This window comes from Mirounga leonina, unplaced genomic scaffold, assembly GCF_011800145.1.
Source record: "Mirounga leonina isolate KUSES-001 unplaced genomic scaffold, KU_Mleo_1.0 Mir_454, whole genome shotgun sequence".
Lineage (NCBI taxonomy): Eukaryota > Metazoa > Chordata > Mammalia > Carnivora > Phocidae > Mirounga > Mirounga leonina.
Genome location: NW_023270763.1, coordinates 9,341,883 through 9,355,188, shown reverse-complemented (window position 1 = coordinate 9,355,188; position 13,306 = coordinate 9,341,883). Strand labels below are relative to the sequence as shown.

The following is a 13,306-nucleotide window of genomic DNA, read 5'->3' as shown; positions in this document are numbered from 1 at the left end:
TTTGAGAACTGATCTAGAACATGGGAAGGACCTTTGCTTGTTTTTGCTGCCCATTGCTGGGTCCATGCAGCTGAGAGCACATTGTTTGTGTCACTCCACATGACCTTGCAGACGGCCCTTTCTGTGTTTACCTCCAAATCTGAGTGAAAAATATAGAATTCTATGTTTCCAAGTGCGTTTCCCCCCAATTAAGCCCTTTGTTTTAAAGACAGAAAACAGACCCAAGGTCATAGGAGTTGAGATTGGAATCCAGGACTGGAGACCCTAAGGCACTCTGATTTCCAGTGGCACTTGCCAAGGGTTGGGGCCCCAGGGGGTGGAGGGAGCAGGTTTGAGTAAGCTGCCGTCTCTTCTAGCCGGGCACCGTGGATGGCGTGGCAGGTGAGTGTCCCTGAGCTGGAGGACCGCCTTCAGTGCCCCATCTGCCTGGAGGTCTTCAAGGAGCCCATGATGCTGCAGTGTGGCCACTCCTACTGCAAGGGCTGCCTGGTGTCCCTGTCCCGCCACCTGGACTCGGAGCTCCGCTGCCCAGTGTGCCGACAGGAGGTGGATAGCAGCAGCTCCCCGCCCAACGTCTCCCTGGCACGGGTGATTGAAGCCCTACAGTTCCCTGGGGGCCCAGAGCCCAAGGTCTGTGAGCACCACCGGAACCCGCTCAGCCTCTTCTGTGAGAGGGACCAGGAGCTCATCTGTGGCCTCTGTGGCCTGCTGGGCTCCCACCAGCATCACCGCGTCACGCCTGTCTCCACTGTCTACAGCCGCATGAAGGTGGGCAGTGAGGCTGCTGGGGGGGTGGGTTGCAGGGACACACCGAGCCTAGCTCTTACCCTCTCTGGCACCATTGCCTGGCAGAGAAGGGTCCCAGGCCAGGATGCCAGTTCCCTCCAGCCCTGTCCTGGAGCAGAGCTCATAGAGCATGCATCCATCCATCATGTTCTGTGCAGCTGTTCCAATCTCCAGGTGCTGGGCCCTACTGACCTGCATGATGGAGAGCCCCTTGTCAAGTGCTAGCCCCTTCCCTTGCTCGGTTTTTCTTTGTAGCTCTCATTCATATTTTGAGCGCTCCCCAGACGATGCATGAGGGCAAGGACTTTGTTTTGTTTCCTCAGGTATTTTCATGCCTAGAGCCATGCGTAGCATGTAAGTAAAAGCTCAAAGCGTATTTGCAGAAACAGTGGATTCCTGTTCTCGTGGACTTTTGCCTCAGATCTAGCAGGTCATCATTTAAGGTGAATGATGATGATGATACTCTCTTTGGTAAATATGTTGATCTAAGATTTACGAAGGGGTTGGGGTTATCATTGTACTTTACAAATGAGGAAACAGGCTCAGAGAAGGTAAGGGTCTTACCTAAGGTCATACAGCTTGTCACTGGCAGAGCGAGGACGCTGACTGTGGCCGGTTTTCTTTCCATTGCAAAACAGATCAAAGAAGGGCAGGAAGGATTCTTGGAAGTGAATTGCTAGAGGGTACCTGGCATAGTGTTTGGGAGGGAGGGAGGGAGAGTAAAGGTAAGGAATGACAAAATACAGGTGATAGGGGTGGGAAAGAGAAAGAGCATCAAGACCTGAAGGCAGAGTTCCAGGGATTTCTTGGCTGAGTGCCCCGGGCAGCATTTCTTTGCTTCTTCAGTCCTGGAAGACAAGTATGAAACGTGCACAGGGCCAGCCCAGCCACCCACCAGCCCCTCTTGCCCACAGACGTTTACTCGGCACCTAACGTGTACTAGGTGTTGTGCTAAAGCCCGTAGTACAATAGAGGGCAAGAGGTTTACCACAGCCTGGGAGTCTGGCAGAGTCGCATGTGTTGGGTGCTACTGTCAGGGTTAAGTACAGGCAATGGGGAGACCACCTCAAATGTAGCTCCGGCATGGTCTCGGGTGGTCAGGGAAGGTTTCCTGGAGGAAGCAGACTGCTGAACCAAGACCTGACCCACAAGGAGGAGTTGGTAGGAAAAGAAGGGGAGGAAAGCATTCCCTGTATAAAGACAGCCCTGCAAAAGATCAGGAGGGAAGGATATTTAAGAAATCGTAAGTTCTTTTAAGCTCAGGGGAGAGTTAGCTAAGTGGAAGCCAGGTCATCGTAAGGCTTGTGTGACATGTGAAGGGATTTGTAGTTTATTCAGAGGACCATCCTGGTTGGGGGGGGGGCACTGGAGAGTTTTAAGCAGAGTCCTGATGTGGTCCAAGCACCCTGCCGGAGGGTGGACTGGAGAGTGAGGCTGGGGGGTAAGAGACTGGGAGTAATTACATATGGGTGGTAATTGAAGCTGCAGGAGTGGAGAAGACCAACCAGGAGAGCCTGCAGTGCGGTAGGGAAGACACGGATGATGCCACCAAGGAGCACGAGGGTTTAAGATTCAGGTAAATAGAGCACCCCAAAAGGGACAGAAAGAATCAACAGAGAGAGTAAGAACACTGGCTGAATATGGCCTCCTAGAAATCAGAACAGTGCTTTTTAATGAGAACAAGATCACTTGTGTGAAATGCTGCTGAGGATTAGAAAGCATCTGTTAGATTTAGCAGTAAGGATTGATTATCTTGGCAAGAGTAGTTTTAGTGGAGTGTGAGAGGAGGAAGCCAAATTGCAGTGCAATGAAATTGAGCCTGTGTTTTATTAGCCCAGGAGAGAAGGAAACACACAGGAGCTCGCTCATCATTTCTGGCTTAGAGCCTGGGACTGCTTGGGTCCTGGTTTTAGATGTGGGTGTTTGTGATCCCAAGACTCTTCTCTGTGATGCAACAAAATTGTGTTCCTTTATTAGGTTCCATTTTATGCATTCCTGTTTTCCTCCTATTGATTGAGATCTTGAGGTTATTTATTTATTTGCATGATTTTTTTTTCTTCTCCCAGTGACCCAGTTTGACGGAGTAAGAGGGAAAGAACTAATCTCATCTCTCTCTGCCTCAAGAGAGTTACCACTAGAATTCTGTTCTTGGGTTGCTATGAGATCTTCTGATGCCTCATTATCCAGAGCAAGACCCTGTGTCCATTTACCCCTACAGTGGCTTTATTCTTTAATCAGCTCCTTTCCTGAAAGGCTTTTGTAGCTGGTTTCTTTCTTTTTTTTTAAGTTTATTTTTTTAGTAATGTCTGCACCCAGTGTGGGGCTTGAACTTACAACCGAGAGATCGAGAGTCACATACTCTTCCAACTGAGCCAGCCAGGTGCCCCTCTTGCCGCTGATTTCTGCTTGGGAACTATCTAAGCCAGAGACCGTGTATGCTCCATGGGCACAAACCAGCAGGGCTCCCTTTAAGTAGTGCAGCTGTTTGGGGGTCTAGGTGGTCCTGGTTGAACCCTTAAGACTCTGTCAGATTTGGGGCCAGGGAAGCCCAGGAGAAGGGAGTTTACTTCAGCCTGGGGAGGCCCTAAATCCAGGCTGGGCCCGAGTCTGCCAGGGAAGGATTTAGGTCTTTATAGGGAGTGGGGAATCTCCAGGTATAAGTGGGGCAACCGTATGCACCATTGGCCTTCCTTGGGGCCATCCTTTTTGTGATATCTTGATCAAATGCCCACTGATTCTAGACCTGCTGGTGACCAGAGAGTTTACTTGGTGGGTACCCAATGGCCAGCATTCCATTCAGGGAGTGTTGGCTTCAGACTGGTTATCGCCCCTCTTGGATGTTGTGTGGTGCCTTCCAGGTGGACAATGTTTAGCGTCCATCTCCATGTCCTGAAGAGGGATGACCTGGAGATCCTTTTCTGTCTGGGTAACTCCTGCCCTCAATGTGGAATATTCTTGAATAATCTTAACCTATTTTGGAGTCAAGAGTACCCGGGTAGCTCTTTCCCTGGTTCCACTGAGAGTGCTTGTGGCCATTAGGATGCTCCCTGGGGGCGCCTGGGTGGCTCAGTTGGTTAAGCGACTGCCTTCAGCTCAGGTCATGATGCCAGGGTCCTGGGATCGAGTCCCGCATCGGGCTCCCTGCTCTGCGGGGAGCCTGCTTCTCCCTTTCCCACTCCCCCTGCTTGTGTTCCCTCTCTCGCTGTGTCTCTCTCTGTCAAATAAATAAATAAAATCTTTCAAAAAAAAAAAAAAAAGGATGCTCCCTGGAAGGGTGAAGCCCAGGGCTGATCCCAAGGAGCTGAAACGGTGAAGGGGTCGGCTACTCATGAGGCCATGGTACATTGCCTCCAGGAGGACCTAGCGGCTCTCATCTCTGACCTGAAGCAGGAGCAGAAGAAGGTGGATGAGCATATTGCCAAACTGGTGAACAACAGGACCCGGATTGTCGTGAGTGCACTTTCCCTCTGTACCCTTACCCTGGGGCTGGCCACCTTCCCTTTCCTACGGAGCCCAGTTCTGATTTGTTCTTTACAGAAATCCATACCTTCATACAAAGCCAGAATTCAAAGCATTCCAGGACGGAGTGGGGGAAAGGGCAAATCGCCTCAGGGGAATCAACTCAGTTGTTAGGACTCTGTCCAAGTTGGCTGTGTCCCTCTTGTCCTTGGGAATGAGATAACACAGAACCTAAGTCCCAGAGGTAAACAGCTCAAAGTGTGGGCATGACTCTCCTGCTCTCTACGTCTATTTGACCTTGACAGTCTGGTGCCCGCCCGGTACCTCGGAGCAGAGGTGTGGAAAGGCTTGGTGGTTTTCTGCTTTTCCTGAGTGACAGGTACACTGGGGCTGGGAGGTGTTCTGAAAAAAAGATTCACGGCAGCTCTACTCTCAGTTTTGAAGGAGAAAAAACACTTTATTGATAGTATAAAAATGTAATAGAATCAGAAAGAAGAAAAGGGAAATCTGCGTATGGATGAGGGCAGTAGTAAGCAGTAAAGGAGAATAAAACAGAGTTACATCAAATCGGGTACTTACAACATCCAGCCTCATTAGCTGGGGGAGCTCCATGGAGACGGCCAGGCTGGAGTCCCGATGGAGAGGCCTGGGCCAAGCATCCTCCCCTCAGGTGAGATTTCCAACTGACCATCCCCATAAGGACCGTATTTATAGGGCAAATGAAGTTAAACATGTGTTTGCCTATGTGCAGTTTGGAGCGAGCTGCATTCCTGCGTTATCATGTCTTTACATATTCAAGGAGCCTGTGCTGGGTGTGCTTGCCCCTTCTCCCAGATTCCATTCTGGGGGGCCAGCCCAGCCTGGAGCTAGAGTGGATGTAAGGCAAGATTTACAGCTCTTGGCATCCAGACCAGAAGGGCCAATTCTGGCCTGGAGGCCAGCTAATGTCCACTCATCAGGCTCCCAAGGTCACTCATGCAGCACGAGTCTCACAAACAACATTCTTCCACCTGCCTGCGTGTAAGTGCAGGTTGGGGGGTGGTCAGGTATGCAGGACAAATCCCAGAAAGCTCCATCCATACAGTCCAGGAGGGTTTGGAGCCTGGGCCCTGCAGGCAGTTGTGAAACAGGAGCCGGAGGCCAGTGTCCCCTGAGAGTCTTCTCCATTAACCTCCCCACCCTCAGAGGGAGACGGCATTACCCCTGCCCAGTGGAGGCTGAACTCAGGGTCAGACACGGAATCCTGGCTGTCTAAAGTCTGCTCTCCCAGGGCCTTGCAGACTTTTTTCAGTTGCGGAATCCTGTACTAAAGCTAAATCTGATATGCACATTTAATAGCAATATTACCCACCACCACCTCCCAGTAGTGACAAAGCAATAGCAGAGCCACTGTGTTTGAAATGGGAGCTGGGGGCCAGTCTCTCCCCTGCCTCTGTTGCCCTCCCCATGGCCACATGTGGGATGCCCAGGCACAGTGTGAACAGTGGGCAGGAGTCAGCCCTGCAACTCAACTACTAGAACCATCTCCAGTTGGAGGCCCAGGAAGGCCTAAGCTGCCAGGGCCTAGGGACACCGACGTCAGCCACAGCCAGGCAGTTCTGGCCGAGGTTCCAGCTGTGATCAGTTCCTCTTTGTCCCAGAATGAATCTGATGTCTTCAGCTGGGTGATTCGTCGTGAGTTCCAGGAGCTGCACCACCTGGTGGATGAGGAGAAGGCCCGCTGCCTGGAGGGGTTGGAGGGTCATACCCGTGGCCTCGTGGCCTCCCTGGACATGCAGATAGAGCAGGCCCAGGGCAGTCAGGAGCGGCTGGTCCAGGCCGAGCACGTGCTGGAGCAGTTCAGTAATGAGAGTCACCATGAGTTCATCCGGGTGAGTGGACAAGGGAGTGCCCCCCATGCCGAGGCTCCCAGGTCCCAAGAGTCTTCCTCATGCCTTAACCATCCTGTCTTGTCTTGCAGAAGTATCACTCCATGGCCTCCAGGTAATAACCTTGGAGGGAGCTCTCAGCTTGGATCTGGTGGCTCCTCTCCACCACTTCCTGCCTTCGGCTGTACCAGTGCCTTGGCAGCAGCTGCCCACATCTGGCTCTGTACTGAGCCCAGGGAACACAGATGAAAGTCATGCCCCTGCCTTTAAGGGTCTCAAAGACTGGTGGGCGGCAGATGGTGAGCTATGGTTACATCACTGTGGGTACCTAAAACCAAAGAAGTTCACACGAGCTACAGAAATAACAGGAGAAGGTGACTGGGGTTGCAGGTGGGGGGAATGGGTGAAGATGATGCATAGATGGACGAGCTTAGGGCAGAGGACAGGTGTTGACCAGGCAAGCAGAGTGGGGAATGGTCACGTGAAAAGGTAAAGTAGGGTGTGGGACTGGGGTATTTATTGTATGATGCAGGGCAGAACGGGCAATGAATGGGAGAGGTAAGAGCCAGAATGAGGGGCCATGAATCCTGAACCATAGTTTGTGGGAAGGGATTGAATCCATGTTCCAGTCCTAACAAATGAACAACCATGCAGTTCCTTGGCCTTCCTCAGACTCTGATTGTGAGAGTCACCTTGTTTTTTCAAATTTTCTTTGGTCTTAAGGACAGTTGCATTAGGAACATTAGTTTAAATGAATGGACAGTGAAGCTGATTGGGAGCAGGTGTCCACTCCAGCTGTGGCTAGGGGCCAGGGTTGCCCAATATAGGGCAGGGGTCCTCAAATGTTAGTGTGTATCAGGACCACATGGAGGGCTCATTACGTCAGATCGCTGGGCTCTAGTAATCACTTTCTGATTCAGCAGGTCTGGGGTGGGACCTGAGAAATTTGCATTTCTAGCAAGCTCCCAGGTGATGCTGCTGGTCTCGGGCCTGACCTGATGTAGAGTGTTTCCCCTTCTAGGAAGGGGGCAGGCACTCAGAGTGGGGTGGAGGGGAGGAAATGACAGACATCTTGAGCACACAGTCTTCTGAGCTGCTACTGGCTTGTTGGACTTGTGTAAGGGTAAAGGGGTGGGGTTGGTGTGCAGCTCCGCCATCATGGTGAACCGTCACCCTCAGAGCAGAGCTCCAGCAGGCCCGGCCTTTGGAAGGCACCTTCAGCCCCATCTCCTTCAAGCCAGGCCTCCACCAGGCTGACATCAAGTTGACCGTGTGGAAGAGGCTCTTCCGAAAAGTTCTGCCAGGTAAGGCTCCAGCCTGTTCTCTTTCCTGAGGGCTGCCCTGCAGGGTGGGCGCAGAAGACTGGAAGGTTGTTTGCGTGGGTTATGGTGAGAGCATGGCTTTGGGGTTCCACCAGACACCCCGGGCTCAAGCTCAGGTCCAACTCTTACTGGCCAAAGACAAGTTGTGTAATTTTTTTTTTTTAATTTTTAAAAAAGATTTTATTTATTTAAAGAGTGAGCGCTCGAGTTGGGGGAGGGGTAGAGGGGGAGAGAGAATCCCAAGCCGACTCCCCACTAAGCGCGGAGCCCAACCCAGGGCTTGATCTCACACCCTGAGATCATGACCTGAGCCGAAATCGAGAGTCGGGCACTTGATGGACTGAGCCATTCAGGCGCCCCGAGTGCACGCCCTTTTCCTTAACCAGAATGCCTCCCTCACAGCGATCCCATTTTTTTCCATGCTTCAGGAATTGTTCATGCATTCAGCAAGCATCCTTAGGGTTGCCTCTTCTGGGCCTGGCCCCTTAGAAGGCCCCTCGGATACAGGGATGAGGCCATTGCAGTTCCTCCCCTGAGGAGCTCAGGGCCTCCCATCAAACTCCTTTGTGGCAGGGTGTGCTGCCTTCTGTGTAGCTTGAAAACACTTCTTTGATCTTTCTTAGCCCCGGAGTCCCTCAAGCTAGACCCTGCCACCGCCCACCCCCTCCTGGAACTCTCCAAGGGCAACACGGTGGTGCAGTGCGGCCTTCTGGCCCAGCGGCGTGCCAGCCAACCCGAGCGCTTTGACTACAGTACTTGCGTCCTGGCCAGTCGGGGCTTCTCCTGGGGCCGTCACTACTGGGAGGTGGTGGTGGGCAACAAGAGCGACTGGCGCCTGGGGGTCATCAAGGGCACAGTGAGTCGCAAGGGCAAGCTGAGCAAGTCCCCAGAGAACGGCGTGTGGCTCATTGGCCTGAAGGAGGGCCGGGTGTATGAGGCCTTTGGCTGCCCTCGGGTGCCCCTGCCTGTGGCCGGCCACCCCCACCGCATCGGCGTCTACTTGCACTATGAGCACGGAGAGCTCACTTTCTTTGATGCTGACCGCCCCGATGACTTGCGGCTGCTCTACACATTCCAGGCTGACTTCCAGGGCAAGCTCTACCCCATCCTGGACACATGCTGGCACGAAAGGGGCAGCAATGCACTGCCTATGGTGTTGCCCCCGCCCAGCGGGCCTGCCCACCTCACCCCCCCACAGCCCACCAAGCTGTAGGGTTGCTGGTGGGTCTGCTGGGTTCAGCGAGCAGAGATGAGGTTCTTTACTGTTTGGGAAGGTCTTCGTGCCTGTGTGTTCCTGGAAACACCTAATGATAAGAAAAGGACTCTAATCCCTTCCCTGTCAGCCAGGGGCATATTTATTAACCTTTTTGCCAGGTTATTCAGCTGCTTATTAACCAACAGAACCAGGCCTTGGTGTCCATGGGTTAAGATAGGCTTCCCTTGATCCCTGCTAACCATGCTTTCCGCTTACTCTCTTAACAGAAGGTGGAAACATTCCCACACATAATTTCTCTTTGTCATTGTGAACTTAAGGATAATAAATGTGACACTATCTTTAAATTATTTGCAAACATTAACTGCTGTGCATACATACTGTTTTATGCTCAGGTCTTTAAAAGCAGCTCCAACCTCTGGTCAGCCAGAAGTCCCCTCAACTCTGGGCTGGCTGGTCTGTGGTTAGAGTCACATCAATCACTCTGTTACTGCTGTCTTCAAAGACCTCTCTTGATCTCCCTCTCCATTGGTTGTTATGGAAATACCACTTCTTCAGAGCAGAAGCAAGTAGGGTCCAGACGGATGTGGCCTATCCCTGAAAGCTGCTGGACACGTGGGAGCGGGCCCAGAGCCTCAGTCTGTTCATGGCGAGTCTGCCCCTGGCCACAGCTGATGGTGTCCATCCAGACCAAAGCTGGGACAGCTGAATTCTCTCCCAAGAATTTGAAAGTTGGAAGAGAATGGCTGGGGCTGAGTCATCTGAGACCTAGTGCTTTAGAGAGAAGCTCCTCAGCCTTGTGCCACTGAGCTCTGTGGAGTTGCCTGAGCTACTTCTCTGGGGAACCACTCTGTCCTGGTGCCCTGGCACTTACCCACATTGGCCACACAGGCAGAGGCTTGACCTGCAAGCTAAGTGATCCTCTAGGAACCCGAGAGGATGGGAGGTTTGTGAGGCACTGACCTTATCCCATGGGAGACTGTCAGGACAGGTCACCTACCAAGATCTGATAAGCATGAAACTTTCTGCGCCGCCTCCCTCTGAGCAGAGCTGTAGACTATAAAACAGCTTAACTGCATCTAGAACTGGCTTCCCAGCAATGGGAAATCCCCCAACCCTCATTGTAGTCCTCCTGTTGTGTGCAACAAGGACCATGTGGAGCTGGCACCTTTGGCTAATCTTCTGCCTATGTAAGTAATAAGCTGTCTGAATCAAAAGGTGCTTGTTGTATCTTTACCGGCTGAATCTGTTGGGCCTTGGCCTTGGTTGCTGTGTGTTTGCCACCTTGCAGACCTGGTTTTTGGTTATGCAGCTCCTCAATTCCATGACTTGGCTGAAGATTGTGGCCCTCTCTATCCACTCTCCCTCCCTCCTCCCTTCTCCACCCTGTTCTCTGTCCTGGGAGACTGGCCCCAGTGGAATGCAAAACCCTCTGGCTTCCTGTTGGGTTTAGCAGATGGGAGGGACTGGCAGGAGATCCAAGGGCAGGAAAGGGAATTCAAGGTACTTATTTTTCTGGTTTCCTGCCTGCTGGGCTGTGCGTTTGCAACTTTCCTCATCTGAAGATCCTTGGCAGGTGGCCCCTTCCTCTGTTGCTCCCCTTGTGCCTTCAGGCCTGGCAGTGAGCAGTGCTGTCACCAGCCCCAAGTACTGCACCACCTCTAGTTTCCCTTAAGTCTGACCATCCTTTCATAAAGACGTCCTTCTTTAAGATCACTTCAGCTACCATTGTGTGCCCACCTCTGCCCCCGCCAGCTGCTGACAGACACAGTGGCATACGTCTGCACTCACTTAGTAAATCCCCTCTTGTTTGGCTGGCCAGAGTTAGTGTTTGTGCTTGCAACCAAAAGATCCATTCAGTATGGAGAAGGCAGATGAAAGAGCAGTTCATTATGTGGAGTTGGCATTTAAGCTGAAAGAAGTGGAATACAGGCAGAGGAGAAGAGTTTTGGGGGGTCTAGTCCACAGAGGGATGCTGCAGCCAGAGCTGGACCTGCAGAGGGGGTGGAGGCTAGACCATGGAGGACCACTGATACTATCTTAGTGTATACTAACTTTGTTCTGTAGTAATGACAGCGTGGGAGTGGGAGAGTCTGCCCAGGGAGAAAATACTAGCTGACAGAAAGGAGGTCAGAGGATGGAACAGCAGAACTTAAGGAAGCAGCTTAGACAACGTTGCCAAAGAACTGTAGAAATGATAGAGAACTGGGAGGGAGTGCCAGCAGCAAAGATCATGGAAGCCAAAGCTTTCCAACAGAGAAGGTGTGCCCCGTAGTGCCGTGAAAACCCAGCCTCAGCAGGAAAGGCCTGAGGAATATTAGATTCTTGGTGGCCTTGGAGGAAGCCATGTCTGTGGACTAGCATGGGAGACAGACTGCAGGGGGTTACATAGTATGTGAGGAAGAAGTAAAGGCAATCACTGCTGATTCTTGTTTTAAGCAGCTGGACAGGGAAGGGAAGAAAACTGGGTCATGAGTTTGAGAGAAGGTGGGATTAAGAGAAGGCATTTTTAGGACAGAGGAGGCTACAACTTGTCCTACAGAAATACGTGAGCCACATGTGTAGGTTGAAGTTTTCTAGGGGTCACGTATTAGATATTTTAAGGCATAGGTCACCTAGCGTTCACATCTTGGCTCCTAATAGCCATTCTCCAATGAAGAGGAAGCAGGGCTCCTTGGAGAAATAGCTGGTTCTAGGACTGGGGCAGGAAATACCCTGAGCCATAAGCCGCTTGGAGTGCCAGGAAGCACTCACAAACAAAGGTGTGCAAAACCCCTACAATAATAGAGGCCTTTCAAAGGGACATGGGAGCCCATTGAAAGCACTCCTAGTGGCCAAAATGGGAAAAATGTGAGCGACAAAATAAAATAGTACAGGTTTCCCCGCTATCAGAAGGTAGAGTGTTTCTGTGAGATCTGTCATTAGCTGAAGTGGAGTAATGAGAATCAGCAATTACCATTACTTTATATGGAAACATTTTTTAGTGCTACCAGACCCCCCAAATTAACTGCTTTTAAGCTTTTCTTACCTTTGGATAAACCTTGCAAATGAATGCACACAGTCAATCGAGATAAAGCACAGTTCAGAGCTACGGAGGCTTGATGCTGAGATGCTGCGTTTGTAGATCTTGGGGAAGGAGCTTGGCAGCGTCACTCTCACTGGGGTGCGTGCTGCCTCTACAAGGGCTTGCGGCAAAACAATACTATTTTTACTTTTCCCCTTTTCTCATAAAAGTGAAAATCCTCTTAGGATTTCTTTCAGTTAACAAAAACAGGTACTACTCTAGGTCTTTTGTAAAAGTGAAGTGGTGTAATGCAAACTTTCAAAAAGGGGGGATAGGGGTGCCTGGGTGCTCAGTGGAGCATCCAACTCTTGATCTCAGCTCAGGTCTTGATCTCAGGGTGGTGAGATCAAGTCCCACATTGGGCTCCACACTGGGTGTGGAGCATACTTAAAAAAAAAAAAAAAAAAGCAAAGGATACCTGTACTGGATTACAACTCAAAAGTATAAAGTAAATATCCATGAGTCCATACTGATAAACGATTGGCTAATTAAATAAATCTGGGACAAGAGAGCATTCTGCAGAAGAATTCCAAATAATTTATGTAGCTACTTTGCCCTCAAAGAGGTAGAGTATAATCCCCTACTCCTTAAAGGGTGGGCTGTGCATAGTGACTTCTTTCCAGAGGGAACAGAGGGATAAAGACTAGTTTGCAGTGGAGAAGTGTGAATCTTAGCCAGGTGATCAAGGTTAACATCAACAGTGAAGGTCATGTTGATACTATATGCCCTTGATGTGATCTGATGAGGATGGTACTTTACCTGTAGTCTTCCAAAAACCCATAAGCCCAATCTGATAATGAGAAAAAAATTTTTAGAAAAATCCCAAATGAGAGACATTCTACAAAACACTGACCAGGATTCCTCAACACCATCAAGGTCATCAAAAATCAGGAAAGTCTGAGAAATTGTCACAGTCAAGGAGACGTGACAACTGAATTTAACGTGGTGTCCTAGATGAGCCTTCCGAACAGAAAATGGACATTAGGTAAAAGCTAAGAAAATCTGAGTCAACTGTGGACTTTATTAATATTGATGCACTTGTTAACCACTCACCTGAAGGAGTGGGGATTGGGATTGTTTTAGGATGGGTTAACTGGCACAGCTGGCTGTCCAGCTGTCCATACCAGTTTGTGCTCCATTCATTCACTTCTTCACTCGTGCAACAGATGTTAGGTCCTTACTGTAAGAAGAACACTGGTTTAGGAGGCACGGATAAATGAGTGTCAAACAGGATTTGCCCTCTTGGAGACAGAATAAATCATAACTACATATGGAACAGGTGCTGTGAAAATAAAATAGATGTTACTCAGTTGGGGGTGGGGTTTCCACTCAAAGATCACTATTAACCAACCTAGAGCCACAGGACTGGATTAAACGTTTAAACAATTTTGACATAGACTAGAGTCAGTTCCCTTGCAAAATGCTTGCTGATGTGCTGTTGGCAATACAGAGAGTGTACAGGCAGGAGTATTCTGGTCCATTGAGGCCTGTCTACTTGAATGCTTGAAGTACACATGTACTGGATTTACTCAACTTAATGTGTATCAGTAACCACATGGATGCTGGGGACAGAGGCAAATCCTACAAAATCCTT

The 13,306-nt window shown here is 50.4% G+C and overlaps 1 protein-coding gene across 2 annotated transcripts; it reads left to right on the top strand.

Moving 5' to 3' along the window:
• Positions 1-369: 369 nt before the first annotated feature.
• Positions 370-8,762, top strand: TRIM50 (tripartite motif containing 50). 2 transcript variants are annotated; one of them, XM_034988150.1, is made up of 6 exons: positions 370-768; positions 4,141-4,236; positions 5,886-6,116; positions 6,209-6,228; positions 7,293-7,417; positions 8,059-8,762. In XM_034988150.1, the coding sequence occupies exons 1-6, from the start codon at positions 370-372 to the stop codon at positions 8,646-8,648; spliced, it is 1,461 nt and encodes a 486-aa protein (XP_034844041.1). In that variant the 3' UTR covers positions 8,649-8,762. The 2 variants fall into 2 exon arrangements, with proteins under 2 accessions (XP_034844041.1, XP_034844040.1); XM_034988149.1 differs by having other exon boundaries at positions 6,206-6,228.
• The last annotated feature ends 4,544 nt before the right edge of the window (positions 8,763-13,306 follow it).

What these genes read in the sequence shown, in the direction of transcription:
- TRIM50 (XM_034988149.1), top strand. Translation starts at nt 370, where the DNA reads ATGGCGTGGCAGGTGAGTGTCCCTGAGCTGGAGGACCGCCTTCAGTGC. An exon ending in ACAACAGGACCCGGATTGTC is followed by an intron (nt 4,237 to 5,885) that starts GTGAGTGCACTT and finishes TCTTTGTCCCAG; the next exon opens with AATGAATCTGATGTCTTCAG. An exon ending in CTTCCGAAAAGTTCTGCCAG is followed by an intron (nt 7,418 to 8,058) that starts GTAAGGCTCCAG and finishes GATCTTTCTTAG; the next exon opens with CCCCGGAGTCCCTCAAGCTA.